This window comes from Euphorbia lathyris, chromosome 8 (assembly GCF_963576675.1).
Source record: "Euphorbia lathyris chromosome 8, ddEupLath1.1, whole genome shotgun sequence".
Classification (NCBI taxonomy): Eukaryota; Viridiplantae; Streptophyta; class Magnoliopsida; order Malpighiales; family Euphorbiaceae; genus Euphorbia; species Euphorbia lathyris.
The window spans coordinates 6,448,041-6,461,353 of record NC_088917.1 but is presented as its reverse complement, the minus strand read 5'-3'; the positions used below and the strand labels follow the sequence as shown (position 1 = coordinate 6,461,353).

General features: G+C 34.9%; 1 protein-coding gene across 9 annotated transcripts; it reads left to right on the top strand.

Moving 5' to 3' along the window:
* Window positions 1–700: 700 nt before the first annotated feature.
* LOC136202012 (putative B3 domain-containing protein REM15) lies at window positions 701–12,675 on the top strand. 9 transcript variants are annotated; one of them, XM_065992445.1, is made up of 15 exons: window positions 701–1,057; window positions 1,641–1,696; window positions 1,780–2,092; window positions 4,952–5,040; window positions 5,116–5,155; window positions 5,471–5,595; window positions 5,674–5,911; window positions 7,360–7,484; window positions 7,560–7,599; window positions 8,017–8,129; window positions 8,889–9,126; window positions 9,222–9,304; window positions 9,736–9,973; window positions 11,572–11,625; window positions 12,329–12,675. In XM_065992445.1, exons 3-15 carry the CDS (start codon window positions 1,969–1,971, stop codon window positions 12,346–12,348), a joined length of 1,527 nt encoding a protein of 508 aa, XP_065848517.1. In that variant the 5' UTR covers window positions 701–1,057; window positions 1,641–1,696; window positions 1,780–1,968; the 3' UTR covers window positions 12,349–12,675. The 9 variants fall into 9 exon arrangements, with proteins under 9 accessions (XP_065848517.1, XP_065848516.1, XP_065848511.1 ...); XM_065992444.1 differs by having other exon boundaries at window positions 701–1,433; XM_065992439.1 differs by having other exon boundaries at window positions 701–1,696; window positions 1,780–2,089.
* The last annotated feature ends 638 nt before the right edge of the window (window positions 12,676–13,313 follow it).

Sequence of the window (13,313 nt, the reverse complement as noted above, 5' to 3'; positions counted from 1 at the left end):
GACTGGAGGGGAAAACGGTATCCGTTATGAAACGCGAACTATAATCAATGTTATCGGGGTTCCAATCTTCTATCGGTACCTGAATATACGAAAAATTGACATTAAAATTACAAAAAAAAATACTTCGGGGCTATTTCTCCCGTTCAAAATTAATTCGGGGCAATTTCTGCCCATATTGGCCTGAACGGGCAGGCCACCCGTTTCACCATAGGTGGAAACGGGCAGCGCGTACTGCCCGCTCCAAAGGTGGAACGGGTGGCGCGTACCACCCGTTCCATGGGTGGAGCGGGTGGCGATTACCATCCGTTCCTTAGGCCGAACGGGTAGTTCATCCGTTCGGCCTAAGGAACGGGTGGTAATCGCCACCCGCCCAGGCAAAAACCAAATAAAAATAAATAAAAAAATGCTAAATAACGTTTTTAATTCTCGTAATATTACCTCGTGTTCGAACTCATTGTCTTCGGGAATGTTTTGATCCATTTTTTTCAAATCCGGGATTTGTGCTCGGGAGAGAAAACTAGAGAGAGTTTTGAAGGTTTTAGAGGAAAAAAAGTGACAAGGGTATCATGGTCAAAACAGCGCGGTGAACCGGAAATTAGGGACGGTATTTAGCAATACATGACAAGTTTTATGGGCCAAAAAGTAAATAAAATATTTCAGAATCAACTCCTCCTGACAGTTCATAGTTGTTGGTTAAAGCATAGGATGGACAGCCCGATTCATTTTTAAGGTACAGAATATTTGCCAAAAGTTTCCAAACTTCAAAAACCCTACTACTACGATAGTCTAGTCTGCATTTCCAATGGCGAAATCTGAAAAAGTGTCTTTTTCTCTGTCAGACTATCGTCATCCATGTATTGAATTTGACCGGAAGCTTGCTGTTTCCTACTCCGAAACAAGAAATCACAATAAACATCACTGTTGGTTGATTCTACCCCCAAATCCCACCATTTTTAAACTGAATTTTGGTTGAGGACTTTTCACAAACACCATGTCTGCAGTCCCCACTAAACCACAATTCTTCAAGCCACTGATTCCAGGTTTTGAAGATGAGTTTGTAAGTCTCTTTTTCCATCTCTGGTTCTCTTATTAGCTTAGTGAAATGATGATTGTACTAGAACCCAAGTCCTAGTACAGTATAGTCTGCATTTCCGATGGCCAAAGCTGAAAAAGTGTCTATAGTTCTGTCAGACTATCGTCATCCATGGATTGAATTTGACCGGAAGCTTGCTGTTTCCTACCCGGCAACAAGAAATCACAATAAAAGTTTTATATTATAGAGCTTCTTTTTATCTCTATGCTAAAGCAAAGACCTATCCCTATCCCGCCTATGCCTATCACAATAATAGCAACCGCGCGTTGTAGCAGCTTTTTTTTGTTCGAAATGTAGCTTTAGCTTCAAAGCCAAAGAGGAAGTTTCTTCTGATTTGAAGGTACGAATGATAGCCCGTAACAGACCATTCTGATATTAGCTGATGTAGATGAACTCTAAGGGCTTACGGACGAATAGGCTTTTTGCTTTTCAAAGCTATCCCTTTGTACTTAAGGGATTAATTGGTTGATTCTAATTTCTACCCCAAATCCCACTATTTTTAAACTGAAATTTGGTTGACGACTTTTGGCAAACACCATGTCTGCAGTCCTCACTAAACCACGGTTCTTCAAGCCACTGATTCCAGGTTTTGAAGATGAGTTTGTAAGTCTCTTTTTCCATCTCTGGTTCTCTTATTAGCTTAATGAAATGATGATTGTTATGTTAGTTATCTCTGTTTTTTGCAGTTAATTCCAGTTTCGTTCTTGAAGAACTTGAAAGGAGAAGAATGTGACAGAGCTAAGCTGAGGAGCCAAAGGGGAAAGGTTTGGCCTGTGAAGATCAATGGAAGACGATTTGAAGATGGGTGGAAACAGTTTGTGGAAGATCATGACTTGCAAATTGGGGAGTTCTTGGTATTTAGACATGAAGGGGATATGGTGTTTGATGTTTTGGTGCTTGATCGAAGTACTTGTCAGAGGGAGTATCTTCCATTCACTGATGTAAAAGAGGAGGAAACTGAAATTCAACAACCAAATGTTCAAAACTGTTCTCCTAGTAGTAACATTCGGTTTTTTCTGTTCTACATTTCCCCCATTTTAAGATTAGTTTCATGTTTCATCTATAAGGCATGTTGATTTAACTTTCAGTTCCCAATTCCATCTTATGCAGATCATCTAGGTCTAATTCTTAGTTTCCAACCCTATATTTTCCCCATTTTAAGATGTCAAATGTATGTCTAGAATTTTATTTAATTTGATTTTCATAGAATATGAATTAAAAACTTCCTCTTTAATACTTTTAGGTCTGTGTGTAGAGTCGTTTGTTTATTTATTTACATCGAGAGTTTTAGGGTATGTGCTCTTGGAATATGCATATGTTTGAGCGTTTTCGTAATCTGATTTCATAGATTTTGTGAGTTAGGAGCTTCAGTAAAGGATGAGTCATTAATGTTGTACCAACTTGTTGATTATCCTCATCGGTAAATATAGGCAAAGTTAACCGAACCACATAAATATATTGTTCTTGTAATTGCATGTCTAATTTCCTGTTCCGTGTGTCAATCTTGTTGTAGTCAACAACAACAACAACAACAACAAAGCCTTAGTCCCGAAATGATTCGGGGTCGGCTAACATGAACCATCATATAAAACCGTGAAAATCAAGTCGTGTCAGCGACACAGATTCGCTCCCTCCACTCCGTCCTATCCACTACCATATTTTCCTCAATTCCCAATAAACTCATATCACTCTCGATCACCCTCCTCCAAGTTTGCTTAGGTCTTCCCCTTCCCCTCACCACTACATCCCTTTGCCACTCTTCGGTTCTCCTAACCGGCGCATCAAGCGCTCTACGTCTCACATGGCCAAACCACCTTAGTCGGTTTTCTCTCATTTTATTCTCAATAGATGTGACCCCTACTTTTGTCCTAATTATTTCATTACGCACCCGGTCCTTTCTCGTGTGACCACACATCCATCTCAACATACGCATCTCCGCCACCGACATCTTATGGATGTGGCAGTGTTTCACTGCCCAACACTCCGTACCATATAACAATGCTGGTCTAATTGCCGTCCGGTAGAATTTTCCCTTCAATCTATTAGGCATGCCGGGATCACAAAGGAAACCCGTAGCACTCTTCCACTTCGACCAACCAGCTTTAATCCTATGAGCAACATCTCCATCTACTTCTCCATCCGTTTGGATAATAGATCCTAAATACCGGAAGCAATCCGAGGCCTGAACAACTCTCCCATCTAGGGTGATTGTCCCTACGTCCCTACTCCTACGGCCGCTAAACTTACACTCCAAATATTCTGTCTTACTTCGACTCAACTTAAAGCCTCTAGATTCTAGAGTTTGCCTCCATAGTTCCAACTTCATCTCCACTCCTTTCGTCTCATCAACCAACACAATATCATCTGCAAACAGCATGCACCATGGTATACCATCTTGAAGTGAACTTGTTAGTTCATCCATAACGATGGCAAAAAGAAATGGGCTTAGTGCGGAACCTTGATGCACTCCAATCGTAATAGGAAACTCTTCAGTCTTCCCAACACTAGTACGTACACTCGTGCATACTCCCTCATACATGTCCTTTATGATGTCAATATATTTCCGCGAAATGCCTTTCCTTGTCAAGGCCCACCAAAATACTTCCCTTGGTACCTTATCATATGCTTTCTCCAAGTCAATGAAAACCATATGCAAGTCTTTCTTCTTATTTCGATAGTGCTCCATTAATTGTCTCATTAGATGGATGGCTTCCATAGTTGATCTTCCCGGCATAAAGCCAAACTGGTTTTCCGAGATCTTCACCGTCCTCCTTAGCCTTTGTTCAATCACTCGCTCCCAAAGTTTCATAGTGTGACTCATTAATTTGATTCCCCGATAGTTGGCACAATCTTGGACATCGCCTTTGTTCTTATACAAAGGGATTAAGGTACTTTTCCTCCATTCTGATGGCATCTTATTGTTTCTCCAAATTTTGTTGAAGAACGTCGTCAACCATTCGATTCCTCTTTCTCCCAAACATCTCCAAATCTCAATAGGGATGCCATCAGGTCCTACTGCTTTCTTCAACTTCATCTTACTTAATGTCATTTTGACTTCACCCTTTTGAATTCTCCGCAGGCATTCATGATTTATCATATCGTGATGGATACTTATATCTCCAACATCTTGTTGGCGATCTCCATTAAATAAGTCATCAAAATAGGACCTCCATCGTTCCTTGATATCCTTATCTCCAACTAGGACTTTCTGGTCCACATCCTTCACACATTTAACTTTTCCGAGATCTCGCGTCTTCCTATCTCTCATCCGAGCAATTCTATATATGTCTCTTTCCCCTTCTTTCGTATCCAATCTTGTATACAGATCCCGATTCACCTTTGCTCTAGCATCTCGTATGACCTTCTTTACTTCCCTTTTAGCCTCTTTGTAAGCCATGTTGTTTTAACTGTCATTTCCAAAAAGCTTAATACATCAGAAGCTCCCTGAACTTAGCCCAAAATGTGGATTGACTCCGTGAACTTACAATGTGTCTCATTAGCCCTCTGAATTTGGTTAAAATGGCATGATTAACTCCTTATGCCCACGTGGCAGGATTTGTTAAATAGATTTTCGGTCAAATTTTTAGGCTGTCACAGTTAACCTGCTAATATCAGTAATACTATATTATTTCATATTTTTAAATGTCACCAGTAACAGAGGTAATAAAATTGCATGACACGACACTGAAAATTACATAATCTGGTTGGATTAACACGATTATGACATGAAATTTTTGGGTTGAGTTAGTGTTGACTCATTTGACACTAACCTGATAATAGACACAACACAAACACAACATATTTACATGAATTGTCACTCCTACTTACATGTTCTTTCTGATCAATGATGCCATGAAGGAATTTTAGAACATCCGGAGGTTAGAAGGGAGCTCAAAATTCAGAGTAACGCCAATACTAAGGCTTCCGAGCTAAGAAAATCTCAGCTGGTGAGTACCGACTCAATGCTTAGTAATTTCGTTAATGGTTGTGGATGATCATTCATAAACAGGCATGAATTGCAGGAAATTCCTCAAGGAGCAAAAGAATCTGACTCTGACTCTGGTAAGTTCATTTGTTAAACTGTACATTTGTTTTCGAGTAAAATACATCTAAGCCCCTGAATTGTAATGCTATTAATTGCATGTGACTCACGAACCATAATGAAAATAAGTAGAGTGCAAAGTTCATGGGCATAATGTCTAGTTTTGAAGTTCACAAACCATAATGAAAAAAAGTGCAAAGTTCAGGAGCCATAGGTGTAATTTACCAGATGAAATTCATATATGATCCATGTTTTTAAATCTCATTTCCAAAATTTCCATATACGTTTTTAACTGGCATAAAATGCTGTATTGAGATTATGTTTATGTAATGCAGGGAAGAAATTGGAAAGAAAGAAGAAAGTGAAAACTAAATTAAAAGCAAAAGCTAGCTCCTCTGTTGATGAACTTCCTAATTGTGTAATTAAGCTCTCACCTGACAGCATCAAGAAATCTAGATTGGTAACTATTCACTACTTATATATCTGCATTACAGAATATTGTTTTCAAAGCACCTAATCTTTGTGTTGAATCAATCAGTATATTCCCCGGAACTTTGCAAGAAAACTCGGTCTACACTGTCAATCTTGTTCGATGATTCTTAAGGATGAAGAGGAAAAAAGTTGGCCTGCAACACTATTATACAGAACTTTAGATAGACACTTTTTTGTTGGAGGTGGTTGGGGTGATTTCCGTGGTGCTCATAAGCTTAAGCTAGGAGATTCATTGTTTATTCAGCTTATTCAAAATGGGGAGACGCCTGTTATGAAAATACAAAGTAAGTTTTCCTCCTCAAAATGAATTGGGAATAACGTTTGAGTCAAATCAATGATTTTGTGAGAAATTAAGGTTGTGTTTAATTGTAGGCAAGATGGCTCTTGATCTTTCACTTTTTGGTTCATTAAGTTTTTAATCATTTATTTGGACACATTAAATTCTTAATTATTTGTTTTTTGATTACTAATTAGTTAGTTGTGAACATACAATTATTTATGTCATCTGTTATACTGAAATAAGGTTTTTACAGTTTCCTATACATCAAAAACTGCTTTTAAACTGTGAAGAATAAAAATTTAAAAGGCATGTAAAATGAATAATATGTTAACCGAGTTTTATGTTCAAAGCTGACTTTTTTTTGGCTATGAGAGGCTTCATGTGAGCAAAAATAAATGGTTAGGGACTTAATGTGTCCAAATAAAAAATTAAGAACTTAATAAACTAAAAAATGAAAGTTCAAGTTCCTCGTGATATTTTTTGCCAAAGATGAACTTGTCACTTGGAGTTGGTTTGCTCAATGGTGGTGATATATTTATAATTTGTTATCTACATTGAGTAGTGTTCACATTAACATGAATCTGACTGATCAGATGAATTTGGTCAATCACAGTTAGATCTAGCCTAGCCTTGTTGAAATCCTAGGCTGGAAATTTATATTATGTTGCTTTCGTGTTAATGTGTTAACAGGTCATGTGTACTATTTCTAATAAAATGTAAAAATACAAGAGGCTCGAGTCGTGCGTGAGTGACTGGCCAAATGAAGATACAGTAGTGTTCACATGGACCTTGACGGACCAAATGAGAACACTACCCTATAAGGAGATTAGGATTTGTTAAATAGATTTCCGTCTAACTTTTAGACGGTCATAGTTAACCTACTAATATAAGTAATACTATATCCTCTTATATCTTTAAGGGATAAAAGGTACCAAAAAAAGCCCTCGATGGTTTTGGAAACGTGCCAATTTAACCCCCAACGTACAAAATAACACAATTTTAGCCACAACAATTGTGAAATGTACCAAACATCTCAACATTAGTGAGATGGTATTAATTTAACCCCAAGTTCCGTTACCTAGGGCTAAATTGATATTACCTAGGGCTAAATTGATACCATTTCACAAATCGTTGAAGTTAAAATAGTGCTATTTTATAGATTGGGGTTAAATTGACACCTCCCTGCAAACTTTGACCTCGTTTTGGTACCTTATCCCTATTTTTAAATGCCACCATTAACAGAGGTTATAAAATTGCATGTGATTCGTGAACGCGATACGAAAATACACTAATCCGATAAGGTTAACACAATTATGAAAAGAAATTTTTAGATTGGGTTAGTGTTGACTTATTTGACACTAATCTGAAAATAGACGCAACATAAACACAACATATTTACATGAATTGTCACCCCTACTTGCATGTTCTTTCTGATCAATGATTTCCATGAAGGACTACTAGAACATCCGGAGGTTACAGGGGATCGCAGATTTCAGAACAATGCAGAAGCTGGTTCTTCGTCACTCAGGAATCTTCCTGCCAATACGAAGGCTTCCGAGGTTAGAAAATCTCAGCTGGTGAGTACCGAATCAATGGTTAGTAATTTCGTTAATGCTTGTGGATTATCATTCATAAACAGACATCAATTGCAGGAAATTCCTCAAGTAGCAAAAGAATCTGATTCTGACTCTGGTAAGTTCATTTCTTTTGTTGTATTATGCATGTTTGAGTTAAACTGTACATTTGTTTTAAAGTAAAATACATCTAAGGCCCCTGAATTGTAACGCTATTAATTGCATGTGACTCACGAACACGACATGAAAAATTACACTAATATGATTAGGTTAACACGATTATGTGAGTTGGGTTAGTGTTGACTCATTTGATACTAAGTCCAACCAAAAAAAAAATCCAAATTGGCTCGTAATTCTGAAAATTGTTGTGTTTGTATTCAATCAGGCATGAAAATGTTATTTTCTCATTCGTTTTCGATCCTGTTGAGTTTCTTCTAGTACGTGTGTGTTTCCCAAGCTTGTCTTTAATGTACAAACTCAAAATGTTTTGTGTTCTAACACAATGGTTTGTCCCGAAATAAATTTATATTTTCAGGGAAAGAGTGTAAGCAAGCCGACACTGCATCAGAAGCAAAAGCTTGTTCTTCTTCTGTTATTCAGAAAAGATTCTTTGTGGCGAATGTATTAGCTTCGGTAACATCAAAACTGGTTCGTACTTCATGCTCTATGATTTTAATTTGAGGAATATGTATGGGTTGTAGTTCCTTTGTCAGATGGCTGTTTTTTTCTCATAGAGAACACCTTAAGAAGACGAGATAATGTACAAAAATGCCCCTATCGTTGTTAGCCAAGTGTAGTTTACCCGCTAGATGGTACAATTGAGGTTTCTAAAGTTGGTAAGTTGGGTATATTTAAAGGATAGGTTTTTCACAATTAAAGAATAGGTTTGGGGATGGAACAATTGAGGTTTTTTTAATATTTGGGTTGTTTAGAGTGTAAGGGGCAAATAGAACGTTTTCAGAGTGTAGAGGGGCAGTTAACTTTTATGGACAAGTACAACGGCTAGAGATGTATTAAGTGCGCGTTTCACATTGCTTTCTCAGCAAAACGCATGGTTTGGTAGATGCAAAATTGTTTTCCTTAAGAGTTGGGAAATCTCCTTTTAGGAAAAACTAGAATTTGTAGCTTTTGGGGAAAACATCTTACGAGGAAAACTGGTATTAAATTTTTATTGACAAAAACAGCTCTAACTTTCAATTTAATTTCAAAAATAGCCTTATTTTTCAAGGTTTATCATGTATTTACCACACACTAGTCAACTTTTTTTCATAGCACTTCCCCCCACAATAGATTCTGTTAGTCACATCAATGCCAAACTCGCCCTAATCCTACTTCCAATGTCAAAATTGTAGCTTAATATGTTGTCTTATTTAACAATATTTGTTCATATCCTTTGTTTCCGAGCAGTACATACCCTTGAAATTCTCAAGGCTGCACTTGGAGAACAGAAAGTCTGCCAAGGTGATTCTTCTAGACAAAGAGAAAAGATCATGGCCAGCCCATTTATGCAGCAAAGGTTCAGATGAACCCATTTATATAGAAGACGGTTGGAATGAGTTCCGGCTTGGTAATAATCTTAAGCCTGGGGATTCTTTCGTTTTCGAGCTTATTGAAAATGCGGAAAGAACTATATTTAAAATGTGTGGTAAGAAGTTATGACCTTGTTAAGAAGTTCTCATGAAACAAACTTGCTTTTTTTCACCAATAACTATACCAGAAAATGTTGTTGTTATGTTGCAGGGATCAAAGGCCTGTGTTCATCGATGGAGAATCCCTATTTTTATGCCACTTTGCAAGCATCTCACTTTAGAAACTCTCAAATGGTGAGTACTACTTAACCCAAATCTGAAGTTCATCACCATATATAGATATAGCACTTGTGATTTTGCAATTTGGCAAGCCGAGGAGTGTGAAACTTTTTTGTAATAAAATGATACATGTGGTTTTCGATTGCAATAGTCATGTCATATGTAATAGTCAGTCCAATTTGGCTATCACGTAACTAATTCAGTGATTTGTCCGTTGGAAATGGCCAAAATGATTTTGTTGCAACGAAAAGAAAGTTAAATAACTTTATTGAAACAAATAAAGTTTCGTAATCTCTTTGAAACTGATTTCATACTTCAGTAACAATCAGTTCAATTTCCGAGTCTCCTAATTCCCAAATTATCCTTTATTTCCATTACTATATTCTCTATCATAGTGGATATAAAGATTGCATTTGTAGTTGACTTGTTGTGTTAAAATTTTGCAGAAAGTTCCAACAAGATTTGCAAGGAGCAGTGGGCTTACTACCAGCAAATGTTCAGCAGTGAGCATTAGAAATGAAATGGGAAATTCATGGATAGTGACACTAAGGCTGGATAAAAACAATAAACTTTATATGACATATGGATGCTTTGATTTTGTCAAAGAGAATGGCTTAGAAGAAGGAGATGTGTTCATCTTAGAACTTGTCAAGGGAGGGATCGATCCTGAGATGATTTATCATGGTAAATTCTCTAATCCTGCTAACTACTTGTTCATATGTGATTTTTGAGGATTTTATTGGGAAATTGCATCGACCATCACTAAGTTTCGGGGTCTATTTTTATAAAGATCGTTGATTTTTTTAGGCTTAATACTTCATTTTCCGCATGAATTTGTCCAAAAAGCTTGATTTCCCTGAACTTTCAAAGTATTCCAATAGCTCCCTCACTTACATAAAATGTTCAGTAAGCCCCTGAACTTTTGTAAAATATAATCAATTAATCATTCGATTGCAAAAAAAAGAAAGATAAGTTGCATGCGTAAGATGTGTTGTATACATCTTAGAATTTTAGTACATAATTCACAAATTAAAAATGAAGTTCTTACGTGTTCAACTATAAAACTTGTCTTCTTTTGGTCATTTAACTTTTTTCAAGACACCTGCAATATATCTCCCGCATTTAACTTACTCTTTTGCAACTGAGTGATTAATTGATTATATTTTATGCAAGTTCGGGGGCTTAGCTGGACATTTTATGCAAATTGAGGGGCTATCGAAACACTTTTAAAGTACAGGGGCCAATCAACCTTTTTGGACAAGGTCAGGGGGAATGATATATTAAGCTTTTTTTTAGGGTAAATAATTTGTTAGTCCCTACATTTTTTACCTAATACACTGTTTAGTTCTCGTATTTTAATAATACATTATTCAGTTTTAACTTTTGTTCTACTCAACAGTTTGGTCACTTAAATATTTGAATTATTAAACAGTTTAATCTCTTTATAAAAGTCTAAACTGTTGAATGGAATAAAAGTTAAGAATTAATAATGTATTATTAAAATATGAGGCTAAATGATATGTTTGGTAAGAATGTACGGACTAATAAATTATTTACCCTTTCTTTTAAGAAAATAATTGAACTTCACATTCAATAAAGTCATTCGGATCAATTTGTGTATCAAACTCATTAGAATGTCATGATAGCACTAAGATACTTGGGGGTTGGGGGTGTTTGGTTGCACATTTTCCTCGTGTTTGCATTTTCATTTTAAAATATGGAGAGATTTAGGTGTTTGGTTAAACACCTTTTGTCTCGCTTTTTACAAAAGAAGAGAATTCTGCTTTTTTCAAACAGCAGTTCAACCAAACAAGCCCTTAATTACATGCCAACTAAGTGCTACACTAGACAAGAAAGTGCAAGAAAGTGATTTTTTAGGATAAATTGCAGTGATTGTTACTGAAGTTTGGAGCAGTTTTAAAAAGGCCATCGAACTTCAGTTTGTTTCAATAAAATCACTAAACTTTGTTTTTTATTTCAATACGATCCAACCAAATTGAGACAGAAAAAATTAATAGAGCAGTCATGACAATCACATTGGAAATGATTGATTTTCATGTATGACATGGTAGCCACAGGATACAGAAAAAAATATAAAAATTATATTTTTTTATTTAATTCAACTGCTTGGGCATCCAAAAAAATGTATTTTGAAACAAAATGAAATTCAAGCTCAGCGACCTATTTGAAATGGACTAGATTTCAGTGATCATTGATGTAATTTTACCCTTTTTTTGGCTTCTTGTGTGCCATGTCGTTACCACGTTATGTCACGTGTGTAGTTGGTGCAGTGGTGTTCACATGGACCCTGAATGATCAAATTTATTATAGATCTAGTAAGTATTAGTGAACCTTTTTTCCTTTCACACAAAATTAGTGAAAAATGACTTTATTTTAATCAAATTTAAAAGGATTAAACTCATATTTCTCTCGTGTGATATCCAAAATTTTGCTATTTACCCGTTATAGTATTATTTAGTAACATTTTCCCCTTAAAGTATTCTCATATAGGTGACATAATTCATTTTGGATAGAAAATTAGCCGATTGTTAAATTTTTTTTTTGCCACATTACATAATTTTTGACACATAATATATACACGTGACAATTGATTTAATTTTTTTTCTTATAAATTTAATGTATAAATAAATAAGGAATTATAGATAAAAATTGTGTTATTTAACAAAAAAAATAATAATTAATAAATCGATTAGTTTTCCATTCAAAATGGGTTAAATGTCACCTATGAGAAATATTATCAAGTAATATCACATGAGTCGATTGGCAAATTTTGGATACTTCAGGATAAGAGTTTAATCCAATATGTGGTGAAATTTTTAGCCTGTTGGTTGAGAGTTTAACTATGATCCTAGAGGTTATGAGTTCAAATCACATGAATGGGATGAATTGAGGGTTTTTCTTTGTTTTTAATATAAGTGCATTGCGCACAACTTAAAAAAAAAAGGTTTAATCCAATATGAAATTCAGGAACTTTTATTAGCCTAACTTTTTTGTTTTGTTTGTTTTTTTTTTTTGAAGCTATAGATTATGAACAGTAATCAAAAGGGGTTATAAGAAGATTTTGAAGAGGCAAAACTATATTTCTAGACTTGGACTTAGCCAAATTTTGAATTTCGGCCCTTGAACTTTGATTTAGTAAGATTTAATCTCTGAAACTTTTGAATTTTGGAAGCCCGGCTGAAATTGCGTGAAATTGTCACGCGCTATGAACTCGGTATCTAAAATGAAGAAAATCATAGTTCCGAAATACATATTTGTGGATAATTTTATTACTGATGTTGAAAAAGTGATTTTGTATTAATATTCGTGAGATATGTGAAGTATTGATGGCCTGTTAATAGATTATTGTTAGTTGTTCGTTGTTATTAGCTGATTACTAATTAATGTTTGGTAAAATTATGATGGACTATTGATAGTATTTAATATGAACATGTTTTAAATTAATTATAAAAATAAAAAAAATGTAATACAAAATTTTATAGAAAAAACCTATATAACTAAATAAATTTAAAAATAATAATTTATTAAACGAATAAATATAGGCCTAAGGTTTTTTTTGGGAAGTATCAATTTATAGGCTCAACGTTCAAAATAGCACCAATATAGATTTAACGCTTACAACATAATATCAATTTAGACTTAACGTTTACAATATAACATCAATTTAGGTCTCACGTATAAAATAACACTAATATAGACTTAACGTTGACAAAATAATACGAATTTAAGCTTAACGTTTATAAAATATATTCAATTTAAATTAAACGTCACAATTAAATTAATTATATTATATTTTTTTACTATTATAATACAATTATATTTAGTTTTATTTTCTTATATATTATAATACAATTATTTAGTATTCTTGTCTATTAAAACCTTATATTTGTTTTTTTCATCAACCATTCCATTACTACTAAATTTCATTGCTCATGTAATATATTCAAGCTAAAAGTAATTGAATATCCACAATAATTCGAACACTGTATTATAATAAATAAGA

Bases quoted from the DNA above. Each gene is read 5' to 3' on its own strand.
- LOC136202012 (XM_065992438.1), top strand. From the start codon at position 1,631: ATGTCTGCAGTCCTCACTAAACCACGGTTCTTCAAGCCACTGATTCCA. The intron at 5,041-5,115 runs GTGAGTACCGAC...CATGAATTGCAG, and splicing joins AGCTAAGAAAATCTCAGCTG to GAAATTCCTCAAGGAGCAAA. The intron at 5,156-5,470 runs GTAAGTTCATTT...TATGTAATGCAG, and splicing joins AGAATCTGACTCTGACTCTG to GGAAGAAATTGGAAAGAAAG.